Source organism: Rana temporaria, chromosome 8 (assembly GCF_905171775.1).
Source record: "Rana temporaria chromosome 8, aRanTem1.1, whole genome shotgun sequence".
Taxonomy (NCBI): domain Eukaryota; kingdom Metazoa; phylum Chordata; class Amphibia; order Anura; family Ranidae; genus Rana; species Rana temporaria.
The window spans coordinates 99908428-99924923 of NC_053496.1; the positions used below are offsets into that span (position 1 = coordinate 99908428).

Here is a 16496-nt window from a genome sequence, read left to right on the forward strand (position 1 = left end):
TTGTTAGCCTTGATGCTGCCAAGGCCTTCGATTCGGTTGAGTGGAAATACCTCTGGGAATGCCTTGGCAGCTTCGGTTTTGGTCCCCGATTTGTGAAGTGGCTTCAGCTCCTATATCATGCTCCTACGGCGCGTATCAGGGTCAATGGTAGAACCTCCTCTCCCTTCCCCCTGACCCGTGGCACTCGTCAGGGCTGCCCCGTTTCACCCATGCTCTATGCCCTAGCTGTGGAACCCCTGGGCATAGCCCTGCGTAACTGCCCAGGGATTAGCGGGCTGCGCTGTGGACAGGTCACCGAGCTGCTCAGCCTATACGCTGACGACATGCTCCTCTACTTATCGGATGCGGGCCCCTCACTTCGAATGGCCCTCCAAGTTATAACCCAGTTCGGGGAATTCTCAGGCTTGCAGATGAACTGGACCAAATCCCATATCCTCCCCTTAGATCTGGGTCCTCCCACTGCAATGCAGGCGGCCCTTCCGATGCCACGGACGGATGTCATTAAGTACCTGGGCGTCCTCGTCACCAGATCCCCTCTAGACTACATACGCCTCAATATTGAGCCACTCTTCCACACCTTGAAGTCCAAAACGCAAACGTGGTCCCGTCTCCCTCTTGGGGTGATGGGCCGCATAAGTCTAGTCAAGATGATCCTTCTCCCGAAGCTGCTTTATGCCTTCTGGCATGCACCGCTGTGCATCCCTCCCCGTATTTTTAAGGCCATGGAGTCCATTCTCAACTCGTTCATCTGGGGCCCATCCCGGCACAAACTGCCGTGGCGGGTTCTAAAGTGCCCCTCCAGTCAAGGGGGCGCTTCGGTCCCAGACCTTTACCTTTATTATGTGGCGTCCCAGCTCTCCCACTTCCACTACATTCATCACTCCGAGAGGAAGCGATATCTGGCCATGGTGTGCTCCAAGGCCCCTGGCCCGGTCTCGCACCCCTTTCAACTCATGTTGTGTCCACCTCGCAATTCTAGGCGCCCAGACGATAGTAACCAACTACTCCATCACCACCGCAAGATCTGGCAAGCTACCATGTCAGTTGGCGAGGCCCCGTCCCCCCACTCTCACACACCCATCTGGGATAACCCCTTGCTGCCCGAGCTTGCCATGGTCCCTGACCATGGTGTCTGGGTCAAGAGCGGAATTATCTACCTCTCGCAAGTTGTCTCACACGGTTCGGTTAGGTCCTTCCAATCCCTCAAAGATGCCCATGCCCTAGCGAACCACATGTTCTTCCGTTACCTCCAACTTCGCCACGCACTTACCACACAATTTGGCTCCGTCATCCCTACCCTCGAGACCCCGCTTCCTGTTGACATTATCATGGGTCCGGACCCCAAGAAACTGACCTCCCAATTCTACTCCTACCTCCTGGTTCCCTCGACGGCGGCCTCCCTCCAGCGGGTAAAAACTCGTTGGGTTCCTGATCTGGGGGAGCTGTCGTCGGAGGACTGGGATGAAGCCCTCGTCAACTGCAGACTAGTTTCCCCCAAGATTTCTGACCGCCTCACCCAATTATATATCCTACACCGTTCATACCTGACGCCCAGTCGCATCCTAAAGTTCAGGCCGGGCGGTGACCCTAACTGCCCGGGCTGCAGCTCCCCAGTCCCCACCGTTTACCACCTTCTCTGGGGGTGCCCCTGCGTGCAGGGCTATTGGACCCAGGTGGTCCGATTTCTTCATGACCGTATGGGTTCTCCCATTTCCCTTAGCCCCCGACAGTGTTTGTTCGGAATATTTTCGCTGTCTGAGGCCGAAAAATACCTCAACACATTGCTACAAGAGACTTTGTTCCTTGCAAGGCTACAGATAGCGAAAACCTGGCTTAGGGGCCCCCCCCCTACCTTACAGCAATGGATCAGAGCTGTCAACGACACCTTACCCTTTAAAAAGCTCCTCTATGTCCACAGGGGTTGCCCTGATAAATATAACAAGGTCTGGGATAGATGGTTGGGAGACGCTTCTACCTGCACTACCTCCACTGCTTAAATGCCCCTCAAGTACACCTGTTGAGTATTAATGTGCTGTGACCTTCACCTCTGTCCTACCCCGCCCCCATATGCTGCTCTACATTTTCATATGTTACATGATTTCAATTTACTAAGTCTGTCAAGTCTGCGCACCTGACATTATAATGTATCCTTGCTTGTGGTGCATGTTGCACCGTCTAATGCACTGTCTGTAACCCCCCTTCTTTTACATGCTCATTAAACTTTGTTTTGATTTAAAAAAAAAATAGGGTGAACCCCCGCTTTAAGTTCTATACCTTGATCAACTGACTGGTAACAAGCATGCAGATCAGAAAGTACACTTGTTCCAGGTCTGTGGTTAAGTACCAAAGCTACTGGATTATCATAAAAGTGAGGAAAATTGTATTTTCAGGTGAGGACGTTGGCAGCCTCCATACTTCCTTTATGAAATTGATCTATATTGAAATAACTGACACTAATTTAATCAGAGATCTGTGCAGGGCTTGGATGCTGTTGAGAGATAATCAGGATTCCTTGTTAGGATTGGTCGCTACAAGTAACAGCTGTTAACTATGCAATATTAGTGGACTATTTCGTTATTGCAGTATGGGAGATATAGGTAATCCCACAGAAAGCGGCTGACTTTTTCCATGTGTGTTTACTGCGGCAGTAAAATGTATTGTTGATACATTTGTTCCCTTTGGCATGCGCCTTGATTTTTTTTTTATACCGCATGTGAGGGAAACTAGGCCATGTTTTCAGTTTGTGCAAAGGCATACCTTGATCTGCCTGCTTCACATACGTCTCTGAGCTGCACAGAAGTTGCACGCCTTCATTCACTCCCATAGACTCTAGTGTTTTAATCAGCCCACCGAGACTTCCACCAGCAAGCTATGGGGAAAAAATACCACAATGAATATTGCTTACCAACATTGAATGCATGGCACATCCATTAAAAATGACAGTATACCAACTAGCCCGACTGAAAAGAACATCTACCTCATAACTACGTAGGAGGTTCTCTGTAGGGGACGGCGTGTTTTTGTAAGTGTCAACCAAGCTCTGAAGTCTCAGCCGTGAAGCAAGTTCTGTCCAGTCTGATCCCGTCTGGCCATCGTTCAGTAGTTTCTCAAGGCGCTGTACAGTATTGGTTTCCAGAGAAAGCACATTCACTAGAATGCAACGGGAAAAGGTCATTTCAGTAAAATTACAGCCTCCAGCTGGGCTGAAATGTAACAAAGCATATTATTCAGAGCTTTTCCCGATTACATAGGAGAGCTTTTATTTAACATTTCCAAGTTTAGCTAAGTGCAGTTTACCTCATAAAAGTCTCCAAAAAATAAATAAATACCCATATTGCCACAACAGTAATACACATGGAAGAATAGAAAAATATATTTAAAAAAATGAAACTTATGGGTGGGGCACATACACTGCACACCCCCTAACTCCCAATGATATCTTAAAACTCCATGTTTTAGTGAACTCTAAATAGTTTGTTTGGTCCAAACAAACTATTTCCTCCACCAACACATGCAGCACCTGTTAGTGATGTGTTAACCGTATGTAGCCTCAACTACCTATAGTATACAGCGCTGTGTTCTGGCAGTGGGGATGGGGAGCCTGCTTAATCATTCACAGGAGGCTTTGTATGACCTGAATGGATACAAGGCTTCTGCTGACTGGCTGGTGCAGAGAGGCGGGTGGATGATGTCAACCACTGCATGTGTTAGTGAAGGAAATAGTTTGGACCAGCTTGAAGTTCAACTTTAAACCAGACACAGGCAAGCAATTTATTGGAGGGCTGGTTTGGGGAATCAGGTAACTGGATTATTAGGCATTTCAGATTTAGCAACTAAAGCTGGCCATATAAGATTACATTTTTTTGTAGCCAGTTTTTTTCCCCCAAGACATTATATTCTAACAGCAACACACTCTACTATCAGAGTACACTGATCAGCGGCTGCAGCCACGGACCAAGGACATTTTTCCAACATGTCCCTTTGGCAGAAGGAATTCAAATTGGTTATTTCTGTTGAGCATTGATGTTCACACACTGGTCAACTTTCGATCTATGTACGGCATATATATATATAGCTAGAGACCTAAACCACAGCTCCAGAACCTACAGATGTGTTGTGGGTTACACTGCAGTTCCTAATTGTCTCCTGGGTCACAAACCTAAGATGTCGTCACTAAAGGAGCCAACAAATAAATTGTATATGTATTGCACATATCAGTGCTTACCAATAAATCACTTACGCTAAACTCTAGGCATAGATAAAAGAACACCATTTAATCCAATTATGCATTAATTTTTCATTAAAACATTCAACAAATGCATTTCTAAATTAAGCTTCTATCTGAACCTGCCTTTAAATTTAGTCTTCTATGAGAACAGCATTTAAACTGAAGGAGGGAAGGCAGCTTTAAAATAAGCTGTAATCACTAATCCCGTCCATTATATATTTAGTGACCCTTTACACTAGTATACCAAGTTTAATTCATCAAGCAAGAGTAGCCCTTGAACCTGCTGGATGTACCTTGGGGGAAACAATCTCAATGTTCAGAACCATGCTCTGTCATATTAAGAATAACGGTGCATAATGGCACTTCTAAGAATGCTAGTTGCCTGGCTGACTTTGTCTGTTATGGACCCAGAATATGCACAGAGCTTAGAAAGTCTACATACTTGCATCAGTAAGTCTGGTAACATTATCAGGATAGGACGGTAACGAAAGCCCCCATGTTCTCTTGGTATAGGTTTCCATTTAAAGTGAGTGTAAAGCTTGATTTTCTTTTTTTTAAACAAACATGTCATACTTACCTGCTCTGCGCAATGGTTTTGCATTGAGCAGTTCCCCCCATCCTACTCTTCTTGGGTACTCAACCAGTGCTTCTGGTTTCCGCCATCCCCTGCTGAGTGCCCCCATATGAAGATGCTTCCCATGGGGGCACTCGTGTGTGTGTGTGCTCGATCCTGAGCCGGGCTGTTTGTGTTTATTTAGAGACAAAGCACAGCTCTGCACTCACAGGTTTTGACTGACAGTAGCAGGAGCAAATGGCCAAGCCTGTGAGAGCAAGGAGAGGAAAGAGCTGCTGTAGACATGCAGAGGGATTAGAACACCTGTCAGGTTTTTATTGCTGTCTGTGCCCCCATTAGGGAGATTCAACCTCTATATTTGTCCTGTTTACCATCATCATTGACAGGGAAAGTAAAAGACAATTCTACATTTTGGGTTGTCCCCAGAAAAGTAATAGAGGGGAAATCTTTCAATGGGGACACTGGTTCTCGTGAGCTGGGGGTCCCCAAGGAATTTCCTTAATTTGCAGGAATTTCCTCTCACTTCCTGATTGGCTATGGAACAGGAAGTGAAGGGAAATTTCTGCAATGGGACACAGGTGGCAAATAAAAATTTGACAGGGGTTATAACTAGGGTTGTCCCGATACCGATACTGAGCATTTGCGCGAGTACTTGTACTCGCGCAAATGCTCCCGATGCTTCACCCGATACTTTTTATTTTTTTCAGAGAGAGAGCGGGCGGAGAGCGGAGCAGAGCAGTCCTCAAAGAGAAAGCCAAGACCCCCCCCCCCCCACCGCCATCTAGTTGATCAGCGCGGGGAACAATACAGCTTTCATTTGAATAGCTATGTGTTCCCCCGCCGCGCCTCGTCATATATAGCCCCTCCCCCTTGTCTGGGCACTTTGATAGACAGATCACCCGTCCCAGGATTGGATGGGTGATCTGTCTATCAAAGTGCCCGGACAAGGGGGAGGGGCTATATATGACAAGGCGCGGCGGGGGAACACACAGCTATTCAAATGAAAGCTGTATTGTTCCCCGCGCTTATCAACTAGGCGACAGCGGGGGGAGGAGGGCTTGGCTTTCTCATTGGGGGACATGGCTGCATTTGTGGGGGACATGGCTGCATTTGTGGGGAACATTTAAAAAAAAGTATCGGTATTCGGTATCGGCGAGTACATGAAAAAAAAGTATCGGTACTTGTACTCGGTCCTAAAAAAGTGGTATCAGGACAACCCTACTTATAACCCTCCCTTACTCTATACAAAATTGGGATACAAAGTTTTGCTTATAGTTCTACTTTAACGGTAATCATTTATTTTGAGGCACAGAATAAAGAAGATGGTGGTCTCTACCTGGTGCTTGTCCATGTGGCTTCAAAGCTGCATCACCAGGTGGGTGTTTAGATAATAGGTCTCGCACCTGAAAAAGAATTTAGGACCACATTAAATGGCAATTTAAAAAAAATAGCACATTTTAAAGGAAAGTATATGTTCTCTGTAAAGGTAAAACTTTTGTGAGAACACCAATTCTTAACCTCTTGGTTTCTTTAAAAGATAAGTTCACCTTTTGGCTTATGTTACATCCATATTTAGGGTGTAAGAAACTCCAGAAGTCAACCCCCACACACCCTGATCTGTGAATGAATGTCATCAGCAGACAGGAGGTAGAAAAATGTGCATTTATAAAAAAAAAAAAAATCCAAAGAGCCTGTAGACCATTGCACCTGTGATCAGCAGATTGTGGTTGCAATATCCAGCTCTTGCAGACTCTTAACAGTTACCTGAGAGCAGGAAGAACTACTCACCAGTGCCTCGCAGCTCACTGAAAACTACAAGCCGTCAACCACAATGGCTGACGATACACGCAGGCATTTATTTACAAGAAACTGTGACTAAATGATGTGGCCATTTGGAGGGAGACCCGTACAGCCATGCTGTGTTCCAATAGTGACAGTGGGTTCGGGGAGATCATCCCCTGCCTGCTGTCACAAGGGGGAGCTCCAGATGCTGCAGGGAGAGTGGTACAGGTTACATTGTTCTGCACTTTTAATCTTTACGTATATTACAGTAGTAAAAGTATGTGGAAGATCACTAATTTAAAGATGTGAAAGTCATATTACAAACAGTGATTATATGTCCTGGACAGATTAGCAACTACAATGGCTGCCTAACAACTCTTGTGATAAGATATCAGTCACTTGGGGAGTATAGACTCATTGTCGTACACTTTCATGAGGGGCAGTAAAGAACAACAATGTATAGCACTGCAAAGCTGCCCCCTAACTACATTATATTAAATTGAAAAGTATACATAGAGACAAAGGGCCAGATCCTCAAAAGGGATACGCCGGCGTAACTGCTGTTACGCCGTCGTATCCCTGTTTCTAACTATGGAACTGATCCACAGAATCAGTTTTCCATAGTTAGGCAGAAGATCCGGCATTTGTAAGGGACTTACACTGCCGGATCTTAGGATGCAGTACCGCATCCGCCGCTGGGGGCATTTTGTGTCGAAAATGCCGCCTCGGGTATGCAAATTAGCACTTACGGAGATCCACAAAGCTTTTCAGCTTCGTTTTTTCTCCGTAAGTTTTAGTTTGCAAACGCAAAATTAGGGCTGCTTTTACAAAGTGTAAACTGTTTACACCTTGTAAAAACAGACTCTTCTGTCCAGCGACGCGATTTTTTTTTTGTTTTGAATTTTTTTTTTCACGCCATATCTTTTTTTTTTTCCCGACGCAACTTTATTGACCCGTCGCAATCCACAAAGCTCGGCGTAACGTAATTTCGCGCTATGCACGTCGGGAAAATGACGTCACGAGCATGCGGGGCGGGAGCGCGCCTAATTTAAATGGGAATCGCCCCCATGAAAATAGGAACGCCTTGCGCCGGCGAAATTTAAGTTACACAGCCAAAAATTTCTAGGTAAGTGCTTTGTGGATCGGGCACTTAGGTAGAAATTTTAAGGCAGTGTAACTTAAATGGAAAAAATTAAGTTACGCCGGATCTTTGTGGATTACCCCCAAAGTTCTTAAAGCATTAACACAAGTTGATCAGATTATTTCCTTTAAGCCAAACCCCATAAAAATATTTGAGAATATCTGATGAAAAACAAATGAAGTCTTACTTTCTGACTTTTGGTTAGATCCAGTGGAGTGTGTCCAGGATAACGCCGCTTAGCTCCGTAGTGTATTCTTTCATCCCCCTGATTTGTATCAAATAAGGATCCATTGTCTTCTGAATCACTGTCTCCTTGCTGGTCAGAGTCTGTATCCATATCCACATCAGAATCACTGTCTGTTTCATCACTGTCACTGCATGATGTGTTATCCACAGGCTCATCATTTTCTATTAGGACATTTGCACCTAAGAATCACAATAAATCTAGATAAACAAAGCGTCACTATTCAAAAAGCGGATATATACTGTATTGCGACACTGCATGCTACATAGTGGTTGGTTGATCCCAATGATTGAAAATAAAGTAGACATGGCATTACATAAGATAATGGTTAATCTATGAGGTCAGTAGTTCAAAGCTGTACCAGCCACAACATAAAAAAATATTTTATTATTGTGTAATTCGGTGTATATTCACTGATACACAGTAGGATGTATCCATGTCTATAAAATTCCTAGATATGGCACAGAATATTTGCTTTAGGCCTAAAAACAACCAAAAATGTGTTACCTTTACATTGCCAACTAACATAACCATGTACTCAGTAACATGTCTGAAATACCTGCATTAACCAGCATCTTTGTCAGCACTGGAGAACCCATACAAGCAGCCAGGTGCAGTGGTGTATTTCCTCCAAACGTTTGAGCATTTACATTTGCCCCCAGCTAGAAAAAAAACACACGTTTTGTAAGTAAATAAAGCAACCACACTGTGTGGTTATATTGCTCTCTACAAGTGTAAGATCCCCACAGACCACAAATACAAGGGAGCTTTTTTCTTACTTTTTTGGTTAGAGTAACAGCCATATTTAGGTTGTTCATTTCCACAGCAATGTGAAGTGGGGCTCTCCCACTCTTACGCTCTACAGCATTGACGTCGGCTCCGCTTTTCACCAGCCGCTCCAAACATTTTTCATTTTTCACCTTTACTGCCCAGTGAACTGGGAACAAACCTGAAAGTAAACGTATTGATTAAAGCCACACACAATGCTGCAACTGATATGAGACACCAAATATCAGTTATAATTGGATTGTTGTTATACCACTTCTTCTAATTAAAATGATTGGATTGTAATTTTATTTAGAGGACATAGCCACACTTTAGTCTGTGTAAATAAATATGTATATATATATATATATATATATATATATATATATATATATATATAAAGCTGTTAAAAAAGGCCTTAGCTTTTTGTGTAGCACAGTCACTGTGCATAATAACAAAGACACTACTAAAAGTGGCGTGCACTACATTAACAAAGCTGATATACCCGTTTCAGATTTATCTGCGCGACCTGCATCAGACTATTTCAGAAAATGACATGCCTAATTAACAAAGTGATTGCGGCAGTTTTCAATATGGAAAACTGCTAATGACCCCCCCCCCCCCCCCCCAGATTGGACCTGGTGAACTGGAAAGGAACAGTGTCTGGGCTACTCTTTGTAAAGCGATTGTAAAGGGTCGAATTTTACTTTATTTACAATAACAAATATGTTATACTTACCTGCTCTGTGCAATGGTTTTGCACAGAGTAGCCCCAATCCTCCTCCTCTGGGGTCCCCTAATGGTGCCCTTGGCACATCCCCACTGCTGAATTCCCCCACAGCAATCAGCTTGCTATGGGGGCATGTGTACAGGCTTGATCCCGAGCCATGATCTGTGTGTACATTTACACACACAGTGTGGTTTCGTCCCGCTGACTCCCGTTGCTGTCTGAGCCTATGAGAGAGAGCCGCTTGTGCACAGCGCTGGATCAAGACTGGGCACAGGTAAGGGGGGCGGGGGGGAGCTGTACACAGAAGTTTTTTTTACAGAATGCATTAGGTTAAAAATAAAAAAAAATCATTCAGCTTTAGATACACTTTACTTCCCCCTTTATAGTGCCTATGGACCTTACCATGATAATCTGGCATGTTGAGGAGATTTTCGTAGCCACTGAATTGGTGATCTAAGAGAACCTGAAGCATTTTATCATCTCCGGCTTGAACAGCTAAATGTAGCACAGAGCTTCCAAAACGATCAAGGATAGTAGGGTCTGCTCCAGCTCTGATCAGCAAAGCAACCATTTGATATTGTTTGGTGATCACGGCAAGGTGCAAAGGAGTCTGTCAAAGAAAACACAGTACGTCTAGAGTAAGACTTTCATTTGTGATCATTTTGTAATATTTACTTAAACTCTAAGGTCTAACCTATTCTGCCTTAAATAGCACGGCACTCAACCTGTAGTATAAATACAGTAGCTCTGTATTTTCATGTATCACTTCTATCGATTCTGCACATGGTATATTTACACCTTTTAAAGTCACTGCTTTAACCCTCACTTTTTTCCTACTTTTCTATAGGGGGAACAATTAAACCCAACAAAGCCATCTTGCACGCATCATTAGCACAACAATCGCTATATATTGGCTAAAACCACTCCATTATTTCATTGTTTAATATAGTGAAATATAAGAAGATGATATGATGCAACTGTTATCTTTTACTTATAGCAGCTATGCAAACAATTATATCTGGCTGCCATGGATGAAGCATTTTTTTTAAACATTTTGTTACCATGTTTGAATTCTATATAACATGTATTGTATTTTTTTCTTTTTAATGCACTTCATTTAGTGGACATGCCTTATGGGCTTAGTTTTTTTTCTTACTGGTACTTTATGAAAGTCGTGTAATGTGCTGTGCAAGTCCTTTATAGAAAGCCATTCAAAGTCTAAATTACAGGAACACAGAACTAGGGGATAATTTTACAAAGTAGTCTCTAACCACAACAATGCAACATACAACTGCAGCTGAATTTATTAGTAGTGACGTGAAAAGATTTTCAACTGACAAGGTTTTTTTCAGCTGTGCATAAATATCCATTACTAATGCTGGAAAATTAATAAACATTCTGTACTCTAAACAGAAAGTACAATATCTATACTATGACAGTTCAGGAAAAGCATGGAAAGTAATAACCAGTGACAAAACAAAAATGACAGAAGTGATAATTACCTGATGAAGGTTGTTGCATATGTTGAGGATTTTCTGATCTGGAACCCCCCTTATAACATCTACCAGCTGTTGAATGACTGCTGTCTGTCCGTGTATAAGGGCAAGGTGGAGGGGCCTGGTGGGGAAAAAAAACACTACTGAGCCTCTATTACACTAGGGAATTTTACATGCATACACAATTCTTATTATCTGTATAGGACCAAAATGCTATATTTAGGGATGAGTAAATCTAGACCCAGTACATCAGTTGTGCACCAAATCCAGTCTATGTTGACCAGGGCAGATTATATATTAATCTGCTGGCATTGAAGAGAACAGGCAAAGGGGTTCAAAAGACCCATCTACCATTTTGCATCTGTGTTCTATGGTCGGGTGTCCACCACTCACACTCAACAATGACAGGTCCATGAATAACAATTTACAAAACTGGTCTGTACTGGAACTGGAGGAAAATACACTCAAGTCACAGCTTTATCAAGGATAAGACTCTCTGATTTAGCCATTTTGACTATAACTTCAAATCTCATTGGACTCATAATAATAGTCACAAGTACATATACTTATCCTGATGGATTAGCTTTGTGAATTGAGCCTAAAATGTTTGAAAGTTGCCTAATAATCTTTTGACGCTGCCCACACCCTACACTGGGATTCGCCTCATGCTACATTGGAAATTCTCCAGGCACACAAACAAAAAAATCTAATTATAAACCCAAAAGTAAGCTGTTAAAAGAAACTTTATAGAACATTTAAGTTTTTTTTTTATCTAATTAACAGCAAACAAATATACTGCCAATACAGTTACATGACATTTCAGGAATGTAGTCAGGTTTTCCCAGTTCATACTGGTGTTCTTTCTACAACGGACCTGAATTTTTGGAAGTCTCTCCAGTCAGCTAGAGGCTTGATATGACAAGTAAACCACTACTGTCTGTGTTCCAGTTCAGGCAGGACTCCGCTATTCAGGTCAGGTCAGTATGTTAGGGGATTCCTTATGGAGTTATTGGTCCAGTGTGAAGGCAGTTTTCCTGTCTCTGCAACTCACTATTGTGGGGGGCCTACCACGGTTACATCTGATTTCCATGTTTCCCGTCACATTCGTTTGTTTGGACCAAGCTGGTCCATACAAAATATTTCCTTAACTAGGTGCTGCACTGCAGCTATAGATACTTACAGTACACTGAGCTGGATTCTGGCTGTGAGTCAGAGCCTTCCCGTTGAATGAATACAAAGCTTCCTCTGATTGGCTGAGTCGGAGAGTATGATGTCATAAGCCTGTCCCTCCGAATTAGACAATCTGCGTATATGATTGGCTGAGTGCCGGTAAGACCTCACTTGGTGCGAGTCTCAGGGCTTCCATTTTAGGAGTTAATCCGTGGAACAAATTCTCTCCTTCCTACAATTGCGTCTAGACTGGAATTTGGTTCTCAGCACCATCAAGGATCAGGTTTCTGCCAATTCTATTTTGTTTCAGAGTCTGTTGGCCTCTCACTGTCTCTCCTTGCTTTAAACCTTAGTATGTGCTTTAGACAACCACCATTGAGCATATTCTTTTCTCTACTGTCGCCATAAAGTGGAATTCATTGTAACCATCACCTCTGAGGCGAGTGTCTGAACTGGTTGCTTTATCCAGCATTAATCCCTTGTGGTTTGGAAAGGAACTAGGTGTTGTTGAGGCCCAGAACTTCCTTTTCTGCCAAGGGTAGTTTCTGCCTTACACCTTAACTAGAACATTGCTTTTATGTTCCTCTGTCTGGTTCCAGTTGACCAACAGGAAATTTAACCTCATTTCCTGGGTGTGGTTCAGACTCTGGGAATCTCTCCCTCTCAGCTTCTTTCAGAAGACAGATTCTCTTCTTTCCATCCTGTATGGACCCTTGCTCTGGTTTTTTATTCCACCAAGGTGATCAGGCAGACCATGATCCAAGGTGCACTATTACAACATGAGTGCTTCTTGGACTTTTTTAGCCATATCAACGTTTTCCCTGGTTGCAAAGCTTCCACATTGGTCTTCTATTCACATGTTCTCCAAGTTCTAATTTGTCCCCATCTGATGTCAGCTTTGGTCATAGGTCCTTCCAGGAGCTATTTGAGCTGCAGGCAGTCCCCCCAGTTGTCTTCTTTTATGAGCCTGTTAGCGTTTGAGATTTAGTCCAATCCTCAATTAAACTGCTTTTGGAAATCCTCATAGTCTTAAAAAGGTCTGTCTCTCTCAATGGACTCCAAGGGAAGTATTTTATGGCGAGTACAACATTTTTTTTTACCTGGTGTGTATGTTTAAATTCACCAGTAGAAATAAAATACTTACGTGTCTCCATTCTCATCCCGAGTGGCAGTCAGCGGTCTCTGCACAGCCAGCAGCATGCGAGGGTCTGCACTTACTGCATAATCCATTAAGGCCTTGGAGGTACGCTGGGCTAGGGACAGCATTCTCATACTGCACATATGAGCTGTGATGAGAGAAGAAACATGAGTACTACTGCTTTATAAATAGTTGATCAATTACAGTCAGTGTTAAACAAGTAATCTACAAAAAAAAAAAAAGAAAAAAACAATAGATCTATGATATATACTTTTAAGCTATATGTTTTTTTTTCTCTGTACCTTGACGTATGGTCTCTTGGTATTCTCTCTGGAAAGATGGAACATTTTCCTGTGTGGGGCTGCATGGGGTCTTGTCAGCCTCCTTCTTAATGTTTACTGGCTGGTGTGAAGCCTCAGAGGAGTCGGCTTTCATTGCGTATCCACTCTGGTAGACCGTACCAGTGTGTGTAAAGTAACCACCATGTAGGCTTCCATAAGAGTAATTCATATTATTCCCTTATAAATTACAAAGTAAAAAAACATCAGTCAGAGCAACCAAAGAGCCATCTCCTGAACCATTAAAAGTGTTTTATAAAAAATAAATATTTAAAGACATGAAATATTTTCCAGATTACATTTATTAACACTGTAAGGGCCGGAAATGCTTTTAGAGGAGTATGCCATGTGGATGTGCCATAGAAAGGCTTTGGAAAGAAATAAAACCGCTTAATTAATGGGCAAACCTACCTCCTGCATGCCCAAAACCTCCAGAACCTCCGCCTCCTCCTGCACCCCCCATGGGTGCTCCTCCACCAAAGCTGTGGTTTAACGATGGAATATCTTTTCTCCTTTTTCTCTCCACTTCTTCTTTGTCTGCAGAACAAGATGTTATCAGAGCCGCAAACAAATCCTTTTATTTTATTGGTGCATGACAGCATAATCAATTACCTTGATCCAAAGGGTAGTAGGTAAACTGCTTGGAGTCACTGACATCTCCGCCACGTTTTCGCTTTAACTGCAAGAACACAGTCACTGGGCGGTCAATTTTCTGCTTGTGGTATGGAGGGGTCCGGAATACAATGGCATACTGAACCATAAAAGAAACCCATCAGCTTTTACACTTCCATTGTATATACATATTCAACCTCACTATCAGAGACAGAATCCAAATGCCCAGTTTGATTATAGAATCCCTAACACTATGCAATGAAATAAAACACAGTACTAGTACCTGCAAACAGAGTTGAAAACCAGGCTAAACATTCCTTATGCACTAAGCCTGCCAACACATACATTATTATTTATTTTTTTAACAGTGGAAAAGGGTTCTAAAATGTCTTTTATTGGCTTTCTGTGTCCCTGTCTAGGAAGTTTTTATTCACTTCCTGTCCTGGTGAACACAATGTGAGATCTCCCCAACGGCAAATAGACACCAATAAAAATCAGAAGTCCTTATCCCTTTCTATTCTACTGACAAAAAAATATTTCCATCTGTGACACTTGTGGAGAAATGTAGCTTTCTTCATGTCTAATGACCACACAAAATTAGGAAAAATCTGCCAGATGGCTAGAGAAATAGCAATACAAATATTACTGGGATTCTAACCCTTGTCTACTAAGTCCAAAAGAATAAAAAGGTTTCAGCTTGATTAAAATAGCCTTTAAGCCTAGGTTCACATTGCAGCGATTTGGCATGTGATTTGACACCGATTTCCAAAAGTAGTTTCTGTACTACTTTTGGCGACTTCAGGGTGCAATGTGTATAGAGATCTGTGCAGGAACCTGCACAGGTGACTCTGAAATCGCCCCGAAGTCGGACTGACATACGGGAATGAAATTTCAATCCCGCTGTCAGTGTGAACCTGGGCTCAATGCTATAGTAAAAGCCATAAAATGGCACATTAGAAAGCAAAGGCATGCAAGTATACACTCCCTACTTTTCTGTCTTACAGCAGAAGCACAAACCTGAAATCTGGAAATACTGCATCAAGGAATCTAACATACCTGCTTATGGACATCTGTTGGTGAGAAGTCCCCAAATGCCTCCCATCCATTTTCATCATCTTCATAAAACCGCACTTCTATATCATCTGTAGAAGATAAGTAGAAAGTAAATAATTGGGACACAGAGATAAACCACAGCCAGTGTGCAACAATGCACAAACTATTCAGGTCTATACACCTATCAAGACAATCGCATATTCTCTTTCAAGCACTGATTTTGTTTAAAATGATTCATAAAGGTGCACTTACACAAGAATTTTAACCAATAAATACTATATAAACGTTTCCAACAGCAAACAAGTATGGTATATATCTTCATTTACTATTCTGTTATGCCTTTGACAAGAAAGTCATATGCAAGAAGCTGATAACTCTCTGATCATGCTGTAAGACCAGAACGATGACTACTGCTTGTTTATTAATACATTTACCGACTTTGGCTAGTAAAGCTCAGCTGCCCTAAATTGGTATTAAATACTGGTCCTGTTCAATAGGCTTTGGGCTTTTGTGCAACACTGAACAGTAGGAAGGGACTCCATATGACAAACCCTCGCTAGCTCTACATGTAACATACCAGTATTGTGGAAAAAAGGCCAATACACATGGCTGCCAAGAAGTAAACCCCCTTTTTTAGACTAGGCAGTTATTAGAAACCAGTATTCCGTAACTTAATAAAAAATAATGATAAACCAATTCTTAACATCTTCCAGCCCGGCCTATTGTAAAATGACGGTCAGACAGGAAAGTTATTCTGGAAGAATGTCATATTACTTCCTCCCTGGAACAGCCCGCGATCTGTCACCCGCTGTGTCCACCGGACACAGCAGATAATGGATCAGTGTACCAGTCTGCTGCCAGGAACCATGTGATCGTTGTGACTAATCACAGCAGATAACATGACAATTGTATACAATCAATAGCATTTATTGTGTGCTAGTGTGTTGATTGCTGTAATTGGTCACAGTGATCACATGGTACAGACAGGTCCAATCACAGCCCATCTATACCAAGTAATTAGCTGTAGAAAAAAAAATCTGATCACCTTTCCAGAGTAGAAAAGTGGTACTATGGTAACACTGTATTGCTCTGGTCACAGTGTGTGAAATAAAATTGTAAAAAAAAAAAAAAAATACAAATAATAATATATATATTTATATTTATTTGAATATCCTGTCTCTATTTTCAAAGCCTCAAGAAATAAAAGGTTGTCAATACATCAGGA

The 16496-nt window shown here is 42.4% G+C and overlaps 1 protein-coding gene across 1 annotated transcript in view; it reads right to left on the reverse strand.

Annotated features, from left to right (window-relative positions):
- The window catches only part of NFKB2 (nuclear factor kappa B subunit 2), an 89913-nt gene that overhangs the window by 13131 nt on the left and 60286 nt on the right, over positions 1-16496 (reverse strand). The window contains exons 10-22 of the mRNA XM_040362363.1: positions 15275-15360; positions 14219-14357; positions 14018-14143; positions 13571-13786; positions 13275-13416; positions 10967-11081; positions 9867-10074; positions 8749-8918; positions 8529-8631; positions 7913-8151; positions 6139-6205; positions 2978-3150; positions 2758-2869 (exon numbers count right to left, since the gene is read on the reverse strand). Coding sequence (XP_040218297.1) covers positions 2758-2869; positions 2978-3150; positions 6139-6205; positions 7913-8151; positions 8529-8631; positions 8749-8918; positions 9867-10074; positions 10967-11081; positions 13275-13416; positions 13571-13786; positions 14018-14143; positions 14219-14357; positions 15275-15360 — 1896 coding nt within the window. The remainder of the gene's footprint in view (positions 1-2757; positions 2870-2977; positions 3151-6138; positions 6206-7912; positions 8152-8528; positions 8632-8748; positions 8919-9866; positions 10075-10966; positions 11082-13274; positions 13417-13570; positions 13787-14017; positions 14144-14218; positions 14358-15274; positions 15361-16496) is intronic.